We start from the raw sequence: 24,295 nt of genomic DNA on the forward strand, positions 1-24,295 counted from the left end.
TGTTGACTTTTGTTTTAGGTGTTGACAAGTCTCCAACAAAGTAGCTAAAACTTTGATTAACATCAAAAAGTTGTGCTTAGGTTTTTGTTGTTTTGTTTGTTTTTCCACTTTCCACTGTTTTGCAAATAAGTGAAGCTTCTGCAAAATCTCGATTATAATTTAGCAAGGTTATACCATCTTTATATTGTTATGCCCAAACGCAAAATCATTATAATATTCAAAAATATTCCCATAGGGCCTTCTAGTGAGTCTGTGTAGTTTATAGTGATTTATTATACTTTATAGTATCTTATATCCTATGGTATCACTATAATGTTTCCATAAAATGTCTAAGGGGACAGTTTTGCTGCGATATTTGTACCATTTTGTACAGTTACTATAATTCTTAGGGTAGACAGAGCACCTTACATCTGCCCTTGTTTCCCTTAAATCCAAAGCAAATGTGTTAATATTTCCTGTTAATATTTTATTGAGATAATTGTTTAATAACAAAAAATATATATAAAATGAAGATGGTTTCTTTGTGCGCCTGGTGTCAGACAAACATGAATACACCATATTGAAATATGTCAGTATATGTTAGAACTAGAATACAGTTTTTCCATGATACAATTTATACGCTGTAATAAACTTAGCTATCATTTGACTGCTCTTTTATTTTTACAAGTGTATTTCCACGTGGTGTTATCCATTTCTTCAGTCCTTTCTCTACTGCAGGTCTAGCTTCACGACATTTTGCGACAGTGCCGTGCGCGAATACGCCGTCGTTACCGAGTGCGTCTTTGGAGAGATACCGGCTGAGAAACGCAGTAACAAGAGAAAGGAATATTTTCGTGCTCGTTTACACCTGGCTATCTTCGAGAACCGTGCATCCTCTCCGGTACACTCAATTTGACCCGAAAACTAGATGCGGAAGCTGGGCTAGGAGACAGGGCTTCGCTCGGGAAGGCAACTAGCCGAATTACTAAACGAGCTCGTTGAAGTAGCCTAGTTGCCTCCCAAGCGGCGCTTTAAAAGGAAGGAGCGGATAATTGACCAAAACAATAGTGAAAATGGACTATGATTTCAAAGTGAAGCTGACCGGCGAGAGGGAACGTGTCGAGGACCTGTTTGAATACGAAGGATGCAAAGTGGGAAGAGGCACGTACGGCCATGTATATAAAGCGAAGAGAAAAGATGGGTGAGTTGATGACCAGCAAGGCCTCCAAGTAGCGCTAGCCAGTGAACCCTCCGTCAGCCCCCCAATACATTTTAATTGCCTTTCTCTCGTTTATTTATTTATTTTATTTTTAAAGCTGGATTCGATTGGCATAGGCAGAGGAGGCATGACAGAGGATTATGCAGAGAATAAAAAAAAGAATGAAAAAGAGCAATGTGAAGGACAGTCCAGTAACGTCAGGGGGTTTTCATGTGTCATACAGGACTGGAAGGGCACTGATGCAGCTTTCTGTCGTGTAAAAAAGCACTGACATATGTGGCCTAGTCTTGTGTTAACCCCCCCCCCGCCCCACCACCGTGCAATGTGCTCAGTAAATCCAGCAGCTTAGTTTACCATCGTCTTATGGGCATAGTTTCTCATTCGCCTTCTTGTAGATGGGATGCTTAGGCTGGAATAGCTGGGATTTTGTGTGTGCCATCTTGACGCTCAGCAGTGTTATTTTATTTTGCAAGACAATAACAGGCCGTAATAAGTGTTAATATGATGACTGTGAGGTGAAGCAGGTGCATTTATTAGCACTTGTTGATGTTGATGTTGGGCGTCTCAGTGGGGTTTTTGGGTGTTTCACTTTCAGCATAGCCAAAGCAAATACCTCAAAACCAACATGAAGGCAGATTTTACTACTTGATGTTCCAGTATTGTCAACACAGAGACAAATTATGTTCTTTGTAATGGAGCTTAAAATTACATGCTACTCACATGTCACTAAATGTTTAGTAGCCTATAGTTAAGGCAGTAAAAAGCTTTCATAATTGGACAAGGATGAACTCTCACTTATGCACATGCTAACAGATCATGCCTAACATTTTTATTCTTTAACCATAGCCCACCTACACACCTAAACGGTTAATTTATTTGCCATTTTTTCCTACTGGCTCTGATGCGATCCCAGGCTGCACCAGTCTTAATTGAGTCTGGACCCGAGCCGGAGGGAGCTGAAGGCAGCCAGAGCTACCAGGCCCATACCAGGCCAGGCCCATTAGAGTGGCCCGGGCATACTGGCAGCCGGAACCACACTAAAGAGCCCTAAAGTGTTTAAAGATGTTTGTGTTCACTTTAGGAGACTGCTGTTTATGAGACTCTGTGAGCTAATTTGTGCTGCAGCAGTTGGACCCGGCCTGAGGAGGCACAAAGCATGGGTTTATGAGATGATTTAGGCCAGGGGGAAGGAGGGGTATAACTGATTCATTCAAGTGCGGGCCAGTCCCAGTGCTCTGTTTGTCCCTTGCCAGCTGCCAGACAGGGTCTGTTTCCTCTCCCCTCTATTGTTTTGAGCCTCGGAGGTGAGCTTGATTACACAAATCTGGAGGTAATGCAACTCGGCCTCTTCTCAGAGTCCCTGTGCCAGCTGCGAAGTGCCCCCCTTTATGTTTCTGGGCAGACGGCTCTCGGGGGACCCGCAGTCTGGTCTGGTGTTGATGTTGCTCTGCCTCTCTCTGTGTTTGTAGGAAGGATGATAAGGACTACGCCCTCAAGCAGATTGAAGGCACTGGCATCTCCATGTCAGCCTGCAGAGAGATTGCAGTAAGACTGTTTTGCTTCCTGTGTCCCTTGTTTTTTGTGCAGCACCTTCATGCCATGCCTAGATGGCTTATGTAATGTCCGAATCACCTTTATTCACAAAGTAGCCTTTGTTAAATAAGCGACGGACATAAAACACAATAGCTAGAAGGCTCACAGAGGAAAAGAAAATAGACGTATATTTTATATGTAATATTAACAGTATTCCAGCTTGTTCACTTCTCTCAGTGTGTATGTGCATTCAATTGTATAGATCAGGCCGTCTGTCATTCATGGTTTCTTCTATAAGAGTCTGTTGCCAGTCTGTAGCAGTCCTCTGAATGTGTTTGTGTATTGCAGCTGCTGCGGGAGCTGAAGCACCCCAATGTCATCTCACTGCAGAAGGTCTTCCTGTCACACGCAGACCGTAAAGTATGGCTGCTGTTTGACTACGCCGAGCATGATCTCTGGGTAAAACACACACACACACACACACACACACACACACACACACACACACCCTATGAGTGCATGATATTTACTAAACATATTGTGATATTGTTTGCTGGATGTAGCAATGTCGATATGAGTGGAGATACATGTGGATATTTTTCTATACAAGTTATTAAGTACTTTTTCCAGGTTTGTGTAGCCCCAACACACACACACACACACACACACACACACACACACACTATAGATATCTAGCCATTTACATTCGCACACAAGCATATTTGTATACAATAGAGCCACACTCAACAGCACACTTTTTCAAGTAGGTTACATATGTTTTTGTACTTTCTGCTCCTTTTGTTTTGCACATATTTGAACATTTTCCTTTTTTTTTGTTTTTTTGAGATCGGGGATAAAAACAGACAAACGCCAGTATTACTCATCCTGCCTGTAGCATCCACTCACATTCACCACCAGCTAGCTGCAAGAACAGAGACACAAAATGGTGCTTATTGTGCATTGCTAACACACACACAAATGTGCAAGGAGGGTCCAAAACATTCAGTAGTCAAACCTCTACTGCACTAATGATGGCAGTTACAACTGGCAGGATGTCAGAACGGAGTTAAATTGGCATTTTCTGCCACAGAGCTGCAACACTCACGTTCTCCTCTCACACAAGTGGAAACACTCGCCACAAACATCAGTGTTACTCATTTCGCCTCGAGCGTAAACTCACATTTGTGACCACCCAAATGCAAAAAGAGACACAAAATGATGCACATTAGACAACACATGCACACACACACACATTAATGACTATTATTTTGTTTTTTGTTATTTTGTTTTGTATTACTTTCCTCAGCACATTATTAAGTTCCATAGAGCGTCCAAGGCCAACAAGAAGCCTCTTCAGCTGCCCAGAGGAATGGTCAAGTCTCTGCTCTACCAGATCCTGGATGGCATCCATTACCTCCACGCCAACTGGGTCCTACACAGAGACCTTGTAAGAGGATTGGGAGGGAGGGCAGGGAGGAGAGGAGGGGGATTGAGAAAATATTTGGGTAGGAATGTTATTAAGAAGACACAAGACAACAGTGGAATAGAGATGGGAGGGATGTGATTGGACTGAGAGTGGGCCAGAGGCAGATGAAGCAGTTTCAGTCCCTGTGTGTTTAGCCTTGGCTGTTTTCATATGATGTAGACGTTGTGTCTAGCCGAAAGATCGTTTGTGTGAAGATGTCGCAGTTGCCAGAGATTACTATGCCGCATCTCTTGATTTTTGACAGTTACGTTTTTTGCCATAATTCTGTATTCTAGTGAATGGTCATTGCTTGAAACTTCCCATTAATTTGAGGAATTATTATTTAGATATGAAGAAAACATTACAGTCCTTGTCTCGTAAGTACTGCAATTGGTTTTCCAACATGAATTTAAAATTACTTTCCAATAGTAGTCTCACCTATTCACTGATTTATAAATGATAGATTGGGAAACCAAAGTGTCTGCCATTTACGTCCACTGACTGAACTCAGTGAGACGGAAATGGAAGACCTCCCCTCCTGTGAGATACAGTGGGCCTATTTTGTCCACTAGAGGGCAGCACCATAGAGTTTTGATTACATACAACATAACTCATTCTCATACATTGCTGTAGTTCAACATCTAGGCTGAACTAATCTAAATTCATCAGTTAATGTGCAGTCAGTGTTTAGAATATTACGATTGTGGAAGCATGTTTGTGATTATCTTTGTGTGTCTTGTGTTTTCTTTCTCATCCAGAAACCAGCTAACATTTTAGTGATGGGGGAAGGGCCAGAGAGGGGTAGAGTAAAGATCGGTATGTATGAGACGGCCTCTTATTTAAATTTTATGTCAGTTATTGTCCACGGTTGTTAAAATTTCACTGACTGTCTCGCCTGTTCCACAGCGGACATGGGGTTTGCCCGTCTCTTCAATTCACCGCTGAAGCCTTTAGCCGATCTGGACCCTGTGGTGGTCACCTTCTGGTACAGAGCACCGGAACTGCTGCTAGGGGCCCGGCACTACACCAAAGCCATCGGTGAGAACTGTGCATCGGCGTGTATGTACGCAGCTGTCCCATGTGTGAATGTGTGTGTCCACTTACATTGGCTCGACTGACAGCGCTGGCGTGCTCTCCGCCCTTCCCTCAGACATCTGGGCGATTGGCTGCATCTTTGCGGAGCTGTTGACGTCTGAGCCCATATTCCACTGTCGCCAGGAAGACATCAAGACCAGTAACCCATACCACCACGACCAACTGGACCGCATCTTCAACGTCATGGGCTTCCCCGCTGGTGAGACCCCACTGCTGCCAAACATGGGCAAAAAATATATGAATAAGTTCTTTTTTGTTTTAAAGGCAGAAGTTTTAAATATTTGAAACACTTGAGTGTGTTTTGATTTATTTGGGTTGACATACTTGGAACAGGCTCCAAAGGGGAAATATTACTTCCCAGATTAAAGGGAATTGAGTACTTCTGTTTTTCCAAATAGTTGTAATGTAGGTTAATGCTGTTCAGCTACTGTTTTGCCAAAGTCTTTCGGCTGCTGTGTTGCCTTTTCAAGGGAAAAAATGCACTGGAGGGATAAGTACTTTACATCTCTTCCAAGGGCAGATTATTTCCTTGGTCTTTCCTTGAGGCTGTAATGTGGTCTGTGGGCTTTGAACACCAATCCAATGATACTATGGATAACTTTGATTTGCAAGGCTACGTTTGGGGCTATATTTTCCATTTCCTTCCTGCTTTTGATCTATTTCTTTACAGTCCCTGCCACTCTACTTGTGTAATTTACCAGTCTGCATGATGGGTTTCTTTTAGATTTTGAGGAGGGAATGTCGTGGGGAAGCGATGAGCGTTTGTACTTAAAAAGATTGAAATCCCTAAAACCAAATAATCTGTTCTTGAAGTGAGAGAGGGATGTGACATGGTGTAATCCTGTCTTCCCCTCAATTTGACAGATAAAGATTGGGAAGACATCAAGAAGATGCCAGAACACTCTACTCTGATGAAAGACTTCAGAAGGAACACGTGAGTCTTCAGAGACACTGTCCCCATTTTCTAAAACATCTGAAATGAAGCCAAGCGACGAGTCTTGTATCCACTGGTGTAACACAAAATAGCTTTGCTTTTTGGATGTCTTACAAATCTGTCACCATTACCATATGATTACATTGCATGTTGATATAATGTTGTAATAGCAGTGATTTATTTTACTATGTATTGCAGCACAATCACAGAAAGCATGATATTAACATTATGTGCTCCTCCCCTCTATCACAGATACACAAACTGCAGCCTTATAAAGTATATGGAAAAACACAAAGTCAAACCAGACAGCAAAGCATTCCACTTGGTAAGTATCCTCTGTAATAAAGCAATGTCATGAAATTTGCATAGCTTAGATACCAGACTATTATAATAGCAAGTCCAAACAACTAGTAGTCTAGCTGTAGTTTCTGTTCCCACAACACATTAGGCATGCTTTCTCATGATGTCATAGCCTCCCATTACATTGATTATATAGTTTTGTTTTCCTAGTGCTTTTCCTTGTTGGAGGGTAACATTGTCTGAACGTTGTTAAAGCTTCAGAAGCTGCTGACCATGGACCCAATCCGTAGAATCACATCTGAGCAGGCGATGCAGGACCCCTACTTTCTGGAGGAGCCCCTGCCCACCTCTGAGTGAGTCACAACACACACACACACACACACACACTAACACACTAACACAACTCTGTCCAGCCCAGCCATGTTGTGCTGCTCCTTAACTTGGGTCACATGACCCAGGGAGGCCTAGCATGTTGGTCGGGTCCCTTACCTAATTAGCTCTGAGTCATGGGAATAAATGTTTGAAGTTGACAAGCCTCTTTCTTTTCCCCAGTGTGTTTGCAGGCTGCCAGATTCCCTACCCCAAGAGGGAGTTTCTGACGGAAGAGGAGCCAGAGGACAAGGCAGACAAAGTAAGAAATGTGTGTGCCTCATACTTTCTACCTACTCTTGTTGTATGGCATGCTTATTTAATACATATGTAGACATATTTGGATATAGGAATACATATGATAGATGTAGTTATTACAGAACATCCTAGTGTGATTTCTGTGCACAGTTGTGTATGGTTGATGAAGGCTTTCTCCGGTGTGGTTTCTCTGCTCACAGAAAAACCAGCAGCAGCAACAGGGGAACAACCACACCAATGGGGCGGGGCATACTGGCAACCCTGACAACAGCCACGCCCAGGGCCCGCCTCTGAAGAAAGTGCGAGTTGTCCCGCCCACCACTACCTCAGGTGGCCTCATCATGACCTCAGACTACCAGGTAGGTCTCTCTCTCTCTGTCTCTCTCTCTCTGTCTCTCTCTCTGCATGAAATATCCATGGATAATGTCAATAAGATTTACTGAATAGCTTCTTTATTTCTGCCCTCCCTGCAGCGCTCCAATCCACATGCTGCCTACCAGAACCCGGGACCAAGCACATCACTGCCCCAAAGCAGCATGGGATACTCCTCTACCTCCCAGCAGCCGCCCCAGTACTCCCACCAGACCCACCGCTACTGAGACCCCCCCCCCCCCCCCCCCCCCCCCCCACACACACACACACACACACACACACACACATACACAAGCACACACACACGTATACATACACGCCCCTCACCCTCACCACGCCCGCCTGGGAGAATGTACTGAGGGATGTGGGGATGTCCATGGCAACAGCCCTGCCCCTTTCCCGCCCCCGTCACCCCACAAAGGGCACCTTCCCTGCAGCAGTCTGTTAGACCAGAACGACAGCGATCTACACATCTTCAAGATTACGCACCATAACCCCAGTATTAGAAACACTGCTCTATGGCGAAACCTGACGGGTGAAACGCAAGGCGGGAGGATGAGAAGAACGGATGCTGTCACTACCTTCCCCACTCGTTTGTTATCCAGGTCTTCGTTGCCAGGAGCTTGTGACCGTAAGAGATTCCAACCTGTTTATGGTAGTCAGACGTAATAAAACAAACCAAAAGAAGATGGCTGAATTCGGGGGAAACATGTTGATCTGTTCTGTCGTCACCCTCCCCCTTCTCCTCCGCCCGTCTCTACACCTCCACCATTTCCCTACCCCGGTCAGTTCCCCTCTTCCTGTTGAAGCTTGGATGAGACTAAAAGCTGCTATGTGACTGCCAGCATTGACAGAGTCCCTGTCCGTCTGTCCTCCTGTCTGTCTGTCTGTCCGTTTTGTGTGACGGCCCTGTGAGGGCCTCAGCTGAGGACTGAACTGAGCTGCTGTGAAGCATGCTGGGAGGATGTGGAGCCCCCACAGCTGTGGTGTTGAGGGTTTTATTCAGAAAGGACAAAAAAGGTTACAAAAAAAAAGATTTTAGTAGTTTATAATTTAATCCGTTTTCATGGTTTTGTTTTCATGGCAAGAGCGGCAAAGCAGCTTGCGCTGGCTGAGCGATCAGCTGTTGTATGCTGTGGGCAAGCCTTAGAACTTCATGACAAAACCAACCAATCGCGTGGAGGACGGCAGGTGGAACATGCATTGTACTGTATTGTATTGAAATATTTTACATGAAGCAAGTATCCTGACAATAAAAGTGGAAACGTTGATATTGTATGGTATTGTACGTATATTTTGGGTGTGTGTATGTGCATGCAAGCAACTGAGGTATGTGGCAAATTTAAGTATCTGTCCCCCACTGTTCATCTTCTGCACCTCTATTGCCAGTTTTTTTTTTTTTGCCCAGTAAGTTTTGCCACTTCTAATTCACTAAGCAAGAGCAGCAAACTTGCTCAAATCAGTCGAGTGCCTCTTCAGATGGCATCTCCCGTCACACTGGCTGGCTGGGAAAATATATAAAATTGCTAATGGATCAGTTTTTAATTGTGACATGAGACATCATATACATTATACGATGTGATATGCAGTGACTCAAAGAATATGTGCATTGCACTTTGTACTGCTGTGAAATTATACTTTACGGTATACAGTATAGACTTACACTATCCTCCAGTTAAGATCACAGAGTTTCTGCTGATAGTTCACTTACAGAAATCTATTTCTCTCACATGTACACTTTGTACAGACACTCTCATATTGGGCATACCATTTCAACTAATCAACCAAAATCATGCTTTTCCTGGAAAGTCCAGTTAGGCTGAGATAAACCTTTTTTTTTTTTCTAGAAGTCCCTGCATCTCCTGTCTAAACTGTGCCTCCACTTTATAATAGTAATGTCTATGTGTCTGTCTGTGTGCTTTGGTATGCATGGATAAATCAATTATATATATCAACCAGACACACCCGGCTGTGTAACGAATGCAGGCCACTACTGTCCTCTTGTCCAGGAATAGAACTGCATTTTCAATAATGAAACAATCTTTCCATCCTTTTCCTCTCTAAGGAGCTAAAGCCTCTCCACAGTCCAGAGACTATTTCCCTGCTCCCTTTCCCTGTGATCTGTCATCTCAGTTCTCTCACTGATTGTTGTTTGACTAGGAGCACACCTGGGTGTTAAGCACAGGTCCATGTATAGTAGCAAGTCCTCCCATTTAACCCACTCCAATAGGATGCAGCCCAGCTATTTCAGTCAGTTATACAATGCTATCCCAGCTCATTCTCAGCATCACTGTCTGCCAAGTCATTAACGCCCTAAATCATAGACTGTAAATAATATCCTAAAACCCTCTCTAGTTCAGTGCTATTAGGCGCCATTTAAATGTTTTTTATGTTGATCAAATCCCACAGGCCCCAGAATGTGTTTCTTCTAAGCTCTAAATGTTGTCAAGGGATGGGGACCCGATTGCGTAAAAAACCCGTATAAGCTCTTCAGCAACACCCAGCAGTAACCCCGCCCTTCCCATTCCCAACGCCGCGCTCGAGCTGGGCGATCTCCCTGTCGCTCATCTCTGTTGCGCGATACGATTGGTCGCTGCGAGCGCCCGTCACGCGTTAAATCCCCCTCGTGGGAATGTGATTGGTGGTTGCGGCCGGTGGGTTCCGCCCCTCCTCAAAGGATTTTTTTTCTCCCGGAGTGGCCAGACGGGCTGGGGGACACAGGATGGCAGAGCTAATAGGAGTATCTAACGGGACATGCGGACGGGCTGAATTCTTCTAATATTTCAAAAGCTGGTGAGGGTCTTACAGTACTTTTTACAGCAGCGAATAACACTCTTGATCAACAGCGTGAAATGTTTGCATTTGTGTTGACCATAGCCTTATTTATCCAAACTATGAAGTCGACCACTGGACCTTAGCTAGCTTACCAGTGGTCAGTTGGAGTGGACCCCCAGTTGAGGATAATAAACGGACTCTCCGTAGCCTGAGACCTGATAAAGCTTTGAATAGTGTTGTCTGCATTGGGTAACTTTTAAGCTTGTGACTGGATAATTGATATTGGTTGTAAAACCGGCGTGTAAATCCATTTGTTACGCGCACAGACAGCAAATGCCTGGTTAAATTTAAGATTTAACTGGCATAAAATTACAGGGACTGAGACAGATAAACAGATGTGGGTCACTCCATCAGTAACGGGAAGCGACGGTGCGGAACACTGATTGATCGCTGTTGCCATTAGTTTACGGCTGTGTGTGTGTGTGTGTGTGTGTGTGTGTGTGTGTGTGTGTGTTGCGTGTGTGTGTGTGTGTGTGTACGTGCGTGCTCAAGCCTGTGTGTGTGTTTCTCTGCTTCTCTGCTTATGGGAGAGAGAGAGAGAGAGAGAGAGAGAGAAAGGGAGTGGGTGTGTGGCTTAGTGGATGAATTAGGAATTTAGAGCATAAAATAGAAAAGTAGTGAATTGTAATAACTTAAGCTCATTCAAAAGTAGGCAGTCTGAAATTCAAATCAACGTTATTGAAAGTGGATAAAGGCAGTTTACCCTGAATCTATTGCAAAGATATTACCTATATCAGCATTAGGGTTATGGCAACCTGATGTAGGGTTTGCTCTAAAAAATCAGGTATTTAGATAAGTGTAATCCCCCCAGATTCACTGAACAATTATTATGTCTTTAAGACTACCTAGGAAAAGGGAAACGTTGTGCTTTAATGTCCCTGGCTTGCTCTGTACCAAGTATAATATGCTGTTTGGCTGATGCTTTCATCCAGAACAGTACCATGAATGCATACATTTTTAGCATGTGTGACCCCCAGTAATACTGTATCAAGGAGACATTCCTGGTCAGGCTCCATGGCGCAGTGTCACAGTAGGATTTTTTACGTCATATTTAGGGCAGTGTGACCTGACGTAATCCACGTTGCATTATTCATAACATCAGGACGAGCAAGGCAGACCGCAACACAAGAAGCTGTACTCAGCTCATAAATTGATAATGTCTCCCCTTTCAGACCTTAATGGAGTTCTTACATCTGTAGTAAAAGCCTCTTGTATCTGTATGTGTGTGCGTGCGTATGTGTGTGTGTGTGTGTGTGTGTGTGGACGTGGGCGTCTTGAGGGGAGACAGAGGAAGTGTATTTTCCCCTGAATGCAGCCAGAATGTCTCCCCTCTGAGGTTCAAAGGACGTCTTTGCTGCTGATGGGACTGTTTACATGCTCTTAATGGGACATCTGAGAGGATACCTGCTGTGTTTGTGTGTGTGTGTGTTTGCATGTGGGGTGTAATAATATGAGAGTGCAAACACGTGGGTGTAACAGCGAGAGAGAGAAAGGGGAGGGGGAGAGTGTGAGAGTGAGAATATGTGTTTGCAAGCATATGCATGGCAGAGCTAATGCGCTCCGTTCTGCCGTTGTGGGCGACACATTCAGTGAGATGGGTTTTTATGTTTCAGCATTTGCCACCGAAACGCTCAGGCTTTACTCTCCCTGTAGTCTCTCTTCCCCTCTCTCCTCCCCTCTCCTCCCCTCTCCTCTCTCCCTGGAGGAGGATGGAGGAGGAGTGCTCTCCCTATGCTTTTATGGGAAGAGTACAGGGGGCCTTAAAGAAGGTCGGGGAGGGGGAGGATGGGGGGGGGGGGGGGGGGGGGGGGGGTGCATGCATGGGAGCACTCGCGCTGTTGCCGTGTGAACGGAGCTCTATTGTCCCAGGAACCTTTCAGTGGCTTCCCCGAGGTCCCTGTTTCCCCCTCCCCCACCCAATACACTCTCTCTCCCTCAAACACACACACACACACACATGCACACACACTTTGTCTGCCACTTAATGTCACACACAACCCTCTCTCACTCACACACCCTCACTTTCTCACTCTCTCTCCCTCTCTCTCTCTCTCTCTCTCTCTCACACACACACACACACACACACACACACACCATTATCCTACTTTGTGTCTCTCACATGCACCCTCCTTTTGCCTCTACTTTCCCCCCGTTTCTCACAAACAGACAAGGCACCTCCCTCCTCCCTCCATTTGCCCCTAGCGCCTCATTATTTCGCCTCATTGATGTGATTGTCATGCCAGCCAGACTGTAAGCAAAAACATGCAATCTTCTAATTTGCATTACCTCCTATGCTACAAGAACAGTGTTTTCAAAAGCTTTACGTAGTCTGCTACATCGAAGGAGCGCTACTGCTTTAAGACCAGGCCTAATTGCCTGTATTCGGTGTGCTTTGTGGCAGCCGATGATGATGTAATTTACCCTTTGTTGTCCCTTATTGGCGTGAGGCTGTTGGGGTTTGCAGGGGGCACCTAGCTGAGAAACTGGGGCCAGATGAGGACTCTGCTGGTGGGGATCGCCCCTGGTGAACAGACGTGTCTCTTTCTGTCTCGGACAGCTTTGAAGGCCCAATCTGTAATTACAGTAGTTCCCTGTCGAGACACTGATGCCACAGTAATGGCCTTGCTTGTATGGCGATTTATTGGATCAAAGATATAAATGGTACAAGGACAGTGACAGCTCAATATTTACATGTATTTTAAGCCCGTAAAACGTATTTTCAGTTATGAAGGTTATAAAAAGCTCATTTTCTAGCTATAATTCAATCTCATGGACATGTGTGAATATACCCAAGGTTTGGATAGTCCATTAAATATGGATTGTGTCTGTAATACTGTAATAAAGCTATTATATGTGGTTTATATCTGGGTTTGCAGGGCTGCTGGGTCTGTTCCGGCTTGCTTTTTCAGAGGTTTAGGTGGTGATATTATGGTATAGGTGTACCTTGGATAACATGGATGGATTGGATAACATGGATTACAAGAACACTGGAATTGTAATTAAGAGTGCATCCTTTGATTAGCTAGCCTAAAAAAATGTGTGGAAGTTTTGTTTGGGAAAGTGTGTGTGTGTGTCTCTGTATGTCCTCCCAGTTGCTTCTTGAGGCGTAGCTTCATTGTTCTGACCAAGTGTTTGGACAGGAAGTAGAGATGTGACACAGGGAGGACCAGGAAACAGGAGCCGGGCGGAGACCACAAAAACAGGAAGCAGGAAGAAGCCCTGATAAGATGGCCGCTCTGATGCACCCTGGGATTTCTCTTTCATCCAGTAACCATCTGTAGTTCTTTGAGCTACAGAGCATTCAGAGCATCTGATCAGAACCAATCAGTGTTTTAGAGAGTCAAGTTAAGAGCTGCTGTGTGTGTATGTGTGCGTGCATGTGTGTGTGTGTGTTCATATGTGCATTCAGAGAGAGGGTGTTAGGATGTCGGGTTGTAGTTGCACATGAGTCTGCTTCTGTCTGTGTACCCAACCAAGCTGTAAAATGTGTCAAAGCCTGTTTGCTCACTGGAGAAAGTGGTGAATGTGTTGGCGTCTATCAGGATGGGTTTTTCAGGTTTTTGTCTCTAGATATCAGGATTTGTTTTTAGACAGCGCTCCCATTCACTTCTGATGGAGATTCCTGTTTGACTGGGTTTGTCCCATTATTTTATGCTTTTTTTTGGTGCTGTTCTGACCATATCTATGAATCTGTGTTTGTGTGTGGATTCCAGCTGGGCCAGTGACAAGCAGGCCTGGGATTAGCTGGCAGACTCCATCTTCTTTTCCTAATGCCTTAATCTCTGCTGCTCGCCAGGGTCTGTCTTCTGGCCATGGGACACTGCCATGGGACCACCTAAGCTTCTATGTGTATGTAATATATATGTGTGTGCATTTGTGTGTGCATGTCACTCTGTGTGTGTGTGTGTGTGTGTAGAACCTGAGTCCTCCAGTCGAAGGAGAGTCTATCTATCCTGCCGCTGTCTAAAAGTTTGTGTCTTTTAGACATAATACCAATATCTACAACAGTGTCTTTATGTTCCCTGTCATCCTCTTTAGTGTGCGGTATTTGTGTTTCTGCAGCTGGTAGTGCTTCAGTGTCTTGCTCAAGGACACTTCATTTGGGCGGATGCTTGCTGACACCTGAGCTTGAACCCCAGTTCTCCATGGAGGACAGTCTCTCTAACCGCTGTAACCACTCTGCAGCCCAGTGGTGTCTTTTTCATGTTACCAATGTCTAAAACAGTGTCTGTGTGTTCCCTGTGTTTCCCTGCAGTGTGTGTGTGTGACGGTGTGAAGTCTCACCATGCCGCTGGTGAAGAGGAACATCGAGCCCCGTCACCTCTGCCGAGGGGAGCTCCCCGAGGGCATCGGCAGCGAGCTGGAGTGTGTGATGAACAACACGCTCTCTGCCATCATCCGCCAGCTCAGCAGCCTGAGTAAGACACACACACACACACAGAGAGAAACACACCCACAGAATGCAGTCTTTGCAAGAAATGAAGAGCCTCCTCGCTTCGACACCTTTTACTAATCGCATACTTATGAAATAACATGAAAAATGCATTAAAGATTTCTAAAAACTCTCAAATTTTTCTGTAATGTTAGGAACAGATTGATAGTTGATCTGTTCAGACAGGATCCTCAGGCTGTAACCCCATGGACCTCATTATGACGGCTTCCTATGCTCTGTGTAGCCTCTTTGTAACAGGACAAGATCACATGCTTTCATCATTAATCCCGAAGCTGTGATTGATTTGAGCGTCGTCATGGTTACAGGGCCCGGGGTCACTGGGCTAGCAGCGGGCTTACAGTGGCGTTGCACTAGAACATGGAGGGTAGAAACGTAATCCTTTTTAGACAGTCCTGCGAGAATGAACTCATCTAGACAGGCTGTGTGTGTGTGAGCGTGCGCGTATGCGTGTGTGTATTTGAGTGCGTGCATGTTTTTGTGCGTGTGGGTAGATGGGTGTGCATTAATTGTGTTTGCGTGTGCAACTGTTTCATACTGACTGTTGCCCTGTAAGTCTATTAGGCAAAGTGATTAAAGCCTGGGGGGCGTCCATCTTCCATTCCATTGCCCCCGTTCCATAACCCATCAACAGTGCACCCTAAGTTACCCTTCACTTATTTGTCCCCAAATGTACCCCCCCCCCCCCCCCTCTCTCTCTCTCTCTCTCGTTCTCTTTCTGTCTCTTTCTGTCTCTCTCCATCTATCTCTATGTCTCTCCCTCTCACACTTATTGTGCTGAGTCTCCATTCTATAACATATCAGCAGCACACTCAATGCTGTCATTTTCCCCTCTCTCTTTTTGGCCCAGTTGTACACATTCTCTCTCTCTCTCTCTTTCTGTCTCTCTCTCTGTCTCTCTCATTGTGTTGAGTTCCTGCGCTGGGAGTGGGCCATTCACCAGCAGCTGGGTGGGTTAAATATAAATGGTCAAAGAGGCCTGGGGGGGCACATCTACTGTATGTGCGGCTGTGTGTGTGTGTGTGTGTGTGTGTGTGTGTGGATGGAGGAGGACCGTCAGAGCCCTCAAGAGAGGTCAGAGTTGATGGAGCTCAGCATGCTGGACCGGTGCTTCTTCCTTCCTCTAAATATTTTTCCTGCAGTCATCCTGTCAGCAGGAGGGACAGAAATAGCCCTTAGCGTGTGCTCTTATGTGTTTGCCGTACCACCTTTTGACACACAGTGCTCTATTCTTAAACAATGTTATTAGAGCAGTATTGATCCAGGGAAGGGATTTTCTGAGCACATTCTCTCTTTTTCAGCATTGCCCGGCTTTGCGTTCTTACAGTTAGACACATTCATGCTTGAGCTGCCCAGTGCAACCACCGTCTTCTATGGCCGCCAAATATCTCCATCCGAGTAATGGGGTTATGTGCCTTGCTCATCAACAGTAGTTGTTGAGGGAAGGGAGAGCGTTACACATTCACTTTCCCTGCCTGAATTTCTCCAGACAGTCTGGGGCTTTGAACTGGCAACTTTCTGGTCATGAGCCATATAGCCTTTTTCAAGGTTTGCTTTCTGTTGTAGGATAGATACATTCATACACATACATACAATCATATCATGTGATACAGGTAATCTGTAGTCAGCACAGATTCACTTATTAATGAGGAATGTGATCAGTTTCAGTTACTAAGTGTATGTAAGTGTACGAGTTGTATGAGACGCCATTTCCTGCAGAGACTCTAAGACTCTAATTTCGCCATGTGTCGCATTACCATTTTATTGATTGCACTTCAGTCTCTGTGGTGATTTACTTGGCTCCAGATAATGGTTACAGTCTCCTTCTGATCACCCGTTTCTTTTTCTCCAACTCCCTCTGTTTCTGTGCTGCCTTCCTCTGCCACCTTCCTCTGCTGCGATCCTCCCCTTCCTCTCCAGGTAAACATGCAGAGGACATATTTGGTGAGCTGTTTAATGAAGCCAACACGTTCTACCTGCGTGCCAACTCTCTCCAGGACCGCATTGACCGGCTGGCCGTCAAGGTCACGCAGCTGGACTCCACCGTAGAGGAAGGTGGGTCGGAGGTTAGGGGTCAGAGGGGAAAGGTTGTGTGTTTATATCAGTCTCATGTTTTGTGCCCTTTTGCTTTTGAATCAAAATGCTTGGACAATTACAGTTTTTCAGCCTTAAACTTTGAAAATAGGTGAGAACTCCCAGATCTTTTGACATTGCAACACAAGGCAGCACCTTAATATGTAGATGGAGATAGAGGGCTAAGACTACAGAGTACTGAAGACTTGAAAACTCACCTTCATATGTAATGATTTTGTGGGTTATATGTTTTTCTACCACCATAATGACACCAAATAAATGTCTCGATCTTCTATCTACTTTATTTCTTTTTATTTTCTTTCTTAATTCTTTCCTTCCTTCCTTCCTATAGACCGATCAATCAATTGCTCTCTCTGCTTCTCTCTTCTTCTCTCCCCCAGTTTCCCTGCAGGACATCAACATGAGGAAAGCCTTCAAGAGCTCTACCACTCAAGACCAGCAGGTGGTGTCCAAGAGAAGCGTGCCCAACCCTGTCAAGGAGATGTACAACCTGAGTGACAAGCCTCCGCCGCTCAACATCCTCTCACCTTACAGGTTGGGGTCATCGATACATACTGTACACACTCACAGAAACACTCTCACACACCTCCATGATGTCATTTCGGTATCATTGTGGCACAATATGAGAGTCTACTGTATATGGAAGTCCTGAGTCTCTTCTCAAACAAGGGCTTCTCTTGCATTCTTCCTCATGTGCGGTCTCCGAACACGTATTAAATTTATTTTACAATGAAAACATGATACCCTCTGGTAATAGAGCTAGGCAATCACTGCAGAAGGTTTTCTGTAGCGTTGCAGGGGGACTGCGTAGGGGGTGCCAGTAGGGCTGGGTATGGTTTGAAGATTTTAGGCACCGGTACCAATACTAATACTAATAGTACCTTGAATTTGATTCCAGCACCAAAAAGGTACTTTGTTTGATACCTATGTTGAATAAAAGACTGTAATAATAATAGTCTAAATAATAGCAATAGCCTAAATTTTTTTACATCCCCCAGATGTTCGGCGGGAAGTCTGGACTCGTTTACAGAGTTTTCATTCATGCAGGCATGAGACTCTTGAGTGCAAAGTGAATGAGAGAAAGTGACAAAGTAAAAAAAAAAAGGCAAATGTAAGAGACTGGCTTTAACATGTCATTTGCCATTTGGTGGACGCTTTTATCCAGTGTGCCTTCCAGGACCATGAGCGTGTACATATTTAGCATGGCTGGCCCAGTGGGAATCTAACCACTAACCCTGACAGTGTTGGTGCCATGCTCAATTCACTGAGCTACAAACCACATTTCGCACACTTCTCTGTCTCTGTCTCTCTCCCTCTCCAGTCTTTCGCTCCATCTCCCCGTCTCTCTCCTTTTTCATCCTGACATTTCCATTTATGCTGTCTCAATGATAAAACAGCAGGATCCCTACTGACTTTTTCATAATTTTATCCTTGTTCTTCCATCTCCCTCCTCCACTGCTGCAATATTCATAGCTTCACATGTTTTATCCCCAGCTTTGTCTTTCCACACTGATGCACTATGTCAAATAAGCTACCACTCTTTATCCTCTTATTCTGCCTTAACAGTGCCAATACATTGCCTGTATTTTGTATGGTTTCCTGTAGAAAGTCGTATGTTGACCTGTGTAACCTGCTTTCCATCCGTCTCTGTAGGGATGACCACAAGGAAGGGCTCAAGTTCTACACCGACCCCTCCTATTTCTTTGACCTGTGGAAGGAAAAGATGCTGCAGGACACAGAGGACAAGAGGAAAGAGAAGAGGAAGCAGAAGGTACAATTCTGTCCATGAGGATCTCATTGAACATGCCTTGGTTATCCTCTCTAGCCCTGAGGCATAATGGAGTTAGTAGCCAAAAAGTGCTTTCAGGCTGGTGTCTAAAATCCTTCAATACCGTACATGCCACACCTAACACACTTCTCAGTGTAACTCATTTAATTCTCAGTGAGATGGTCCATAGAAGAACACACATTATGATGGACCACAAACAACCCTTAAAGTAATAATGCGCAAACTTTTCATATAAATAAACGCCATTTTGCTACTCTCTGTGATAACATACAATAGTGATTCAACCTATACCGAGTTCATGAAAGCTTTTACGTTTGCTGTTCTAAACACCTATGAGGGGTCCCTCTTTCCCGGGAAAAATGTTCTGCCGCACAGGAAGTGATGCGTACTATGTTTATGGAAGCAACAACAGTGGCTTGTTTGGAATAAATATACGAAGGTAGAGGAAATATAAGAAGCCGCAGTCTACACTGAGTGTCGCCAAACAATGACCACTTATCACAAAGGTGTTGCCAAAACCAAGAAAAACAATAATCTTCTGGATTATCACTTTAATGTCACTATTGTTTGCAGTTAGAGCTAAACCAAATAGAACCGCCTAAATGTTCTGTCTCTGTTTCTCTCTCAGGAGCAGAAGCGTTGTGTCGACGGGACGCTACAGAGGGAGGTGAAGAAGGTCCGGAAGGCGAGGAACCGTCGGCAGGAGTGGAACATGATGGCTCTGGATAAGGAGCTGAGGCCGGACCACCGACACACCATACATCGAGACCGAGGTGCTTCCTCTGAAGGCTCAATGTCACCGGAGAACAGGTTGGTCAACAAACACACTGTTCTGCATTATATGCTACTTCATTTTCTTCATTATATGTGAATATAATTTAATTCTGATAACAAACTCACACGTTAGTACCTGTGAAGAAATGTCCAGTATTATTCCTACATTTTAATTTAATTCCATTCCACCTTTCCTCCCTCCTGCTATCAGGGGTCACGGTCCTGATCATCACCACTACCCCAACGCCATGAACCATGCTGGCCACGCCCACACCTACTCCGGCCCGCCGCCCAGCGTCCTGGCCGCCCAGATGGCTGCAGGGCACGCCACTCTGGGAGGTGACCATGACTACAGGGGCAGGGCCATGGCCTATCAGGGCGGGACACTGGGCCGTTCTCACCACCAAATCCCGCCCCCTCCTCCGCCCTCTGAGACCATGAATGGCGGCTCCATGTCTCTCCCACCTGTGGACTACAGGTAAACACACACGTGCACAGACACACATTTTGCACATCCTCTTAATGCTGTAATCCATACTTTTTTCATACCATCACCCATACATTTGTACTCAATATGTTTAGTGTTGACATTGTTGCTGGTGTATGTTTATAAACCCCATTTTTTCTATTCTATTTTTCTTTGCTGTGTCCTATTTCCATTTGCTGCAGCAATGACTCAATTTCCCCTTGGGGATCATTAACATTTCAACTTATCTATCATCTATGATCTTACTTTATCTTATTTAGATTTACATTTTAGGCATTAGGCTGATACTTATCCAGAGCAACTTAAAATGAGTGCAACAGTAGAATAAGCAAGAGTGCAAGAGTCAGGGCCATAGTGCCCTTAGCAGATTGACTGAATGATTACAACACTAAAAAATAATAAAGAGCAAATCTAGGCACAAAGAATAAACTCCAGGACAACTCAGGTTACTTAGCTAATCCAGGTGACAGAAGTTGAGCTAATCCACAGAAGCACTTCAGAAGGACACGGTCTTTAAATCAACATCTCTGGTTAACAGACTAGAGCAGGTTTGTCATGATTTTGATGATGATGAACAGTATCCTATTGTTAGGTTATCTAATGTAAATTGTCTACTTTTCTATACTGTGGTTTCAACAGTGAGCGACTCAACAAGCTCAGCCTGAATTCATTCTTGAACTTTGTGTAAATGTTGCCACCTAGTGGTTCAGTATACACTCAAACCCTGGTTACTATACTTGTGATAGCAAGACTATGATAATTAATTGATTTGTTAATTAGCTTACTATGTATTAATCTGTTTATTAATTTCATTCTTCACTTGATAATGCTAAATGTCTCTCATGTTGTCTCTCTTGCAGTATGGATGGCTACGCCAACACTGGTCCTCCTCCGCCTCCCCCCGCCCCGCTCATCCCTTCAGCCCAAACTGCCTTTGCCACGCCTCCTGGAGGCCCTCTTTCTCCACCTGGTGCAATGATTGGCATTGGAGGTTATGCCCCGCCTCCACCACCTGTATCTGGAGCCCTGGCGGCCCCACCTCCTCCCGGTCCACCACCTCCTCCTCTTCCAACTGGTGCCTCCCACTTCACCGTCGCCAAGATGTCCTCTGCACCCACTGAGGCCCCAGCGGTCAACGATGCCCGCAGTGATCTGCTGGCTGCTATACGCATGGGTAAGGGGTGTGAGTGTGTGTGTGTGTGTGTGTGTATCATGACAGTCCAAATCATTGCAAACAGAAAAAGTAAAGAATGACACAAGCCTTATGACAGGCTTATTTTGATTGTGATCCTTTAAAATAGTGTATGTGTGAGTGTGTGTGTGCACGTACATCTGAAAGGATTTTCATTGTTATGAGTTGACTGATTTAGCACCGTATTGCATAACTGTCTATACCACAGTTGGGGAAATAACGGCGAAGAGAGACACCTATGATCCAAATAGTCACTGTTACACATTTTCTGATTGTCCCAATCCAATCCAATCAAGGAAACGACACTAAAATTAAACTACTCCTCATTTTAGTGTGGCTCTCTTGGTCCCTAGACCCCACTTTGGGAGCCAGTGTGTGAATGTCAAAAACAATGCTTTACATTTTTTCCTGTAGGCATCCAGCTGAAGAAGGTGCAGGAGCAGCAGGAGCAGCAGGCCAAGCGGGAGCCGGTTGGAAACGATGTAGCCACCATCCTGTCCCGACGCATCGCTGTGGAATACTCCGACTCCGAGGACGACTCCGAGTTGGAGGAGAACGATTGGTCCGATTAACACACACTCGGGATACACACACAGACACACACACACCTTACAAACAGGATAATCACTTAAGATACACACACGCACAATCAATCAGTCGATCACACTCTCACTTGAATGAATGCCCACTGTACCACATTCACAGGTTGTTACACATGTTGCTAAGAACACACACAAAACAAAGCCTACATACAATCACATGCTGTAGGTCGATAAAATATAAGCTGAATGGTCCAAAACTGGAAGTGTAGGGGTGTATTCAAGATGCACAAACATTGTAAAGAGACTAGTAATATACCTTGTTAGATTCTTATACTGTGATGCTGACCACTTTCTGAAACCCTAACATTCAGTTTGACACTTACTTTTCAAAGCATTGTGAATACACCCCAGTGGATGTTTCTGTCTACCTGTTATAACACTATAGACGCCCTGTGAAGGTGCTTATCTCATGTATAGTTAAGGCTTAAGAGTGTTAGAAAAAACATAGAAATTTCCCTCTTGAGCTAACCGATGTACTTGTCTTTTTTAATGTTTTTACTGATATACTTGTTTATGTATAGACAGGTTTTTAACGTGTAGACTACAGTAACTGGAAGTGAAGAAGACGTGCTCGGCGGTAGCTGCGGTCAGTAATGTAACGGGTTCAAGCCACTGGGGGAGCGAATGGGGAGAGCGTTTGAAATGAGATGAGTTCTGATGCGAATACGGATGAAAGGCAGCGGCGAGATGAAAAGAGTCTTATTGATGATAGATATGGTAATTGCTTGAGCCATCTGCGTCTGCGGTTACTCACTGATGCTTAGGGGAGACTGTATTGAGTGGGATGGGGGGGTGGGGGGGGGGGGGGAGCATGTATATGCTAGTGTGAGCTCTGTAACCTTTGACCCAGAGAAAAATAAAAAAGATGACGAATGAAGGATCATGGTTGGGCTGCTGTGTCTCTTTACTGTTCCACTGTCGTCATAGAGACGACACATACCTGGCTCTAAGATTTCAGTTTCCATGGTAACAGTACAGCTAAGAAGGGAGTTGCCAGGGAAACAGAGGAGCGCAAAAGGGGGCACTGAGCCAGGGTGAGGATGAACAAATTAATCAAGGCAGGAGTTGTTTTTATGCACAGCACATTCTTTTAATACAAAATTAACAAGATCTCTCAATTGAGTGAACTAACCAAAGCAATAAAAAGTACAACTAACACCTTGGAAAAATATACACCACGTTCACACACTGTTTTACAATATCTCAGTTAGTTAGTGCATGTTGATTATCGTTTATACGTTTCATTTTGCAGATACTTAATTTGTTGTGCCATTTTCGTCCAAAAAATAAAGTGCATTTCACATTGAAAACTACGCATACGTCTACACAAGATGCTGTTACTGTAGCGTCCCCACCTCCTGTCCCCCCCCCCCCCACACATTCTCAGGCCCTTGAGTGTTTGATATTTAGCTCTACATTGGTAACCCTCAGAATGACACCCCCGCCCCCTGAACTAAAAGCCCATCATTGGCTACACAATTCGTCAAAAACACACAGACGTACCCCCCTGTTGCACTGTACACAATGGCCATACGTTTGTGTACTGTTACACTGCAAAATCATTCAACACAGAGTAACAGGTGAGTCCATACAGAGAAGTATTACATCCAACGCCGCAGCCTTTTACTATTCTTGGATACAAAGCCCTTGTTTACACCTGCTCAACCATGAAAGTCTCATCTCAGATCTTTACAGATGCCAGGTTGACAATACTGTAGGCTGCATGGGAGGGAAACATTCACCAATCAGAACAGGCCGTGTACTCCTGATCTCTCAAACATCCCCCAGTCTGTGTAGCCAAATCAGCGCAGTCATCACATTAAACCAGCCTTTGCAAACTGGTGCATATCGAAGCGAGGAAAGTGAAACTCAGCGGAACAAACTCTACAATGACAGACCAGGTGGAGAAATGTCATTCAAAATCGGTGCACCCCGTCTCGCCCCCTAGTTTGACTGGCTTATAGCACCATGCACGGTGGTATAAAGTCCCTCCTCATAAGCATGCCATATTTACAGAATCGAATTAGTCAAGAGGAGGGGATATCAATTAGACAATTTCTTTTATATTATTACTACATTCAGAAAAGGCTTTACAGCGCCATATAATACAACATCAGAATCTGAAAGAATTCAGGCCAGACTAAAGTGGAAAAAAATAGAACTTCTCAATGAATATAACAAAATAGACTTTTCTCCAAAGGTAAAGGAATAAGAGTTTGTGATGGTTTGTGATGTGCCAGCCTGACCTGTTGGTGCTCATCAAATAACTACAGGGTTCAGTCTGACACTGTGCACAAGTTAACATACACAGGCTACGTTCCAATGCTCAGAAATGCCATTCTTCTGCTTTCCTTACACATCCCCCCTTTTCACACGTGGTCCGAGACCAGAAAGATGTAAATTTAGCATTTGGTGGGAAGTCCTCAAATGCTGTGATCGACCACGTTCCCTCAGATCACTTGGTACTTTCGGGGGAAGGGAGGCAGCAAGGAAGGAAAGAAGAAGCATTATCTTTGCATTTGGACGCGGCCAATTTAGCTCATAGAAT

General features: G+C 44.7%; 2 protein-coding genes across 3 annotated transcripts; both read left to right on the forward strand.

Annotated features, from left to right (window-relative positions):
* The first annotated feature begins 791 nt into the window (after window positions 1–791).
* Window positions 792–8,802, forward strand: cdk8 (cyclin dependent kinase 8). Of its 2 annotated transcripts, none has more exons than XM_071913741.2 (13): window positions 792–1,180; window positions 2,668–2,743; window positions 3,080–3,190; window positions 4,038–4,178; window positions 4,955–5,012; window positions 5,103–5,234; window positions 5,347–5,490; window positions 6,156–6,225; window positions 6,478–6,550; window positions 6,781–6,878; window positions 7,078–7,165; window positions 7,353–7,511; window positions 7,626–8,802. In XM_071913741.2, the coding sequence occupies exons 1-13, from the start codon at window positions 1,053–1,055 to the stop codon at window positions 7,749–7,751; spliced, it is 1,404 nt and encodes a 467-aa protein (XP_071769842.1). In that variant the 5' UTR covers window positions 792–1,052; the 3' UTR covers window positions 7,752–8,802. The 2 variants fall into 2 exon arrangements, with proteins under 2 accessions (XP_071769842.1, XP_071769843.1); XM_071913742.2 differs by having other exon boundaries at window positions 7,078–7,156.
* Window positions 8,803–14,644: 5,842 nt separating this feature from the next.
* Window positions 14,645–22,524, forward strand: wasf3b (WASP family member 3b). Its single transcript, XM_071913769.2, has 8 exons — window positions 14,645–14,777; window positions 16,730–16,864; window positions 17,284–17,437; window positions 18,557–18,674; window positions 19,321–19,502; window positions 19,678–19,944; window positions 20,814–21,127; window positions 21,560–22,524. Exons 1-8 carry the CDS (start codon window positions 14,645–14,647, stop codon window positions 21,715–21,717), a joined length of 1,461 nt encoding a protein of 486 aa, XP_071769870.1. The 3' UTR covers window positions 21,718–22,524.
* The last annotated feature ends 1,771 nt before the right edge of the window (window positions 22,525–24,295 follow it).

The sequence above is a fragment of the Centroberyx gerrardi genome, chromosome 22 (assembly GCF_048128805.1).
Source record: "Centroberyx gerrardi isolate f3 chromosome 22, fCenGer3.hap1.cur.20231027, whole genome shotgun sequence".
Classification (NCBI taxonomy): domain Eukaryota; kingdom Metazoa; phylum Chordata; class Actinopteri; order Beryciformes; family Berycidae; genus Centroberyx; species Centroberyx gerrardi.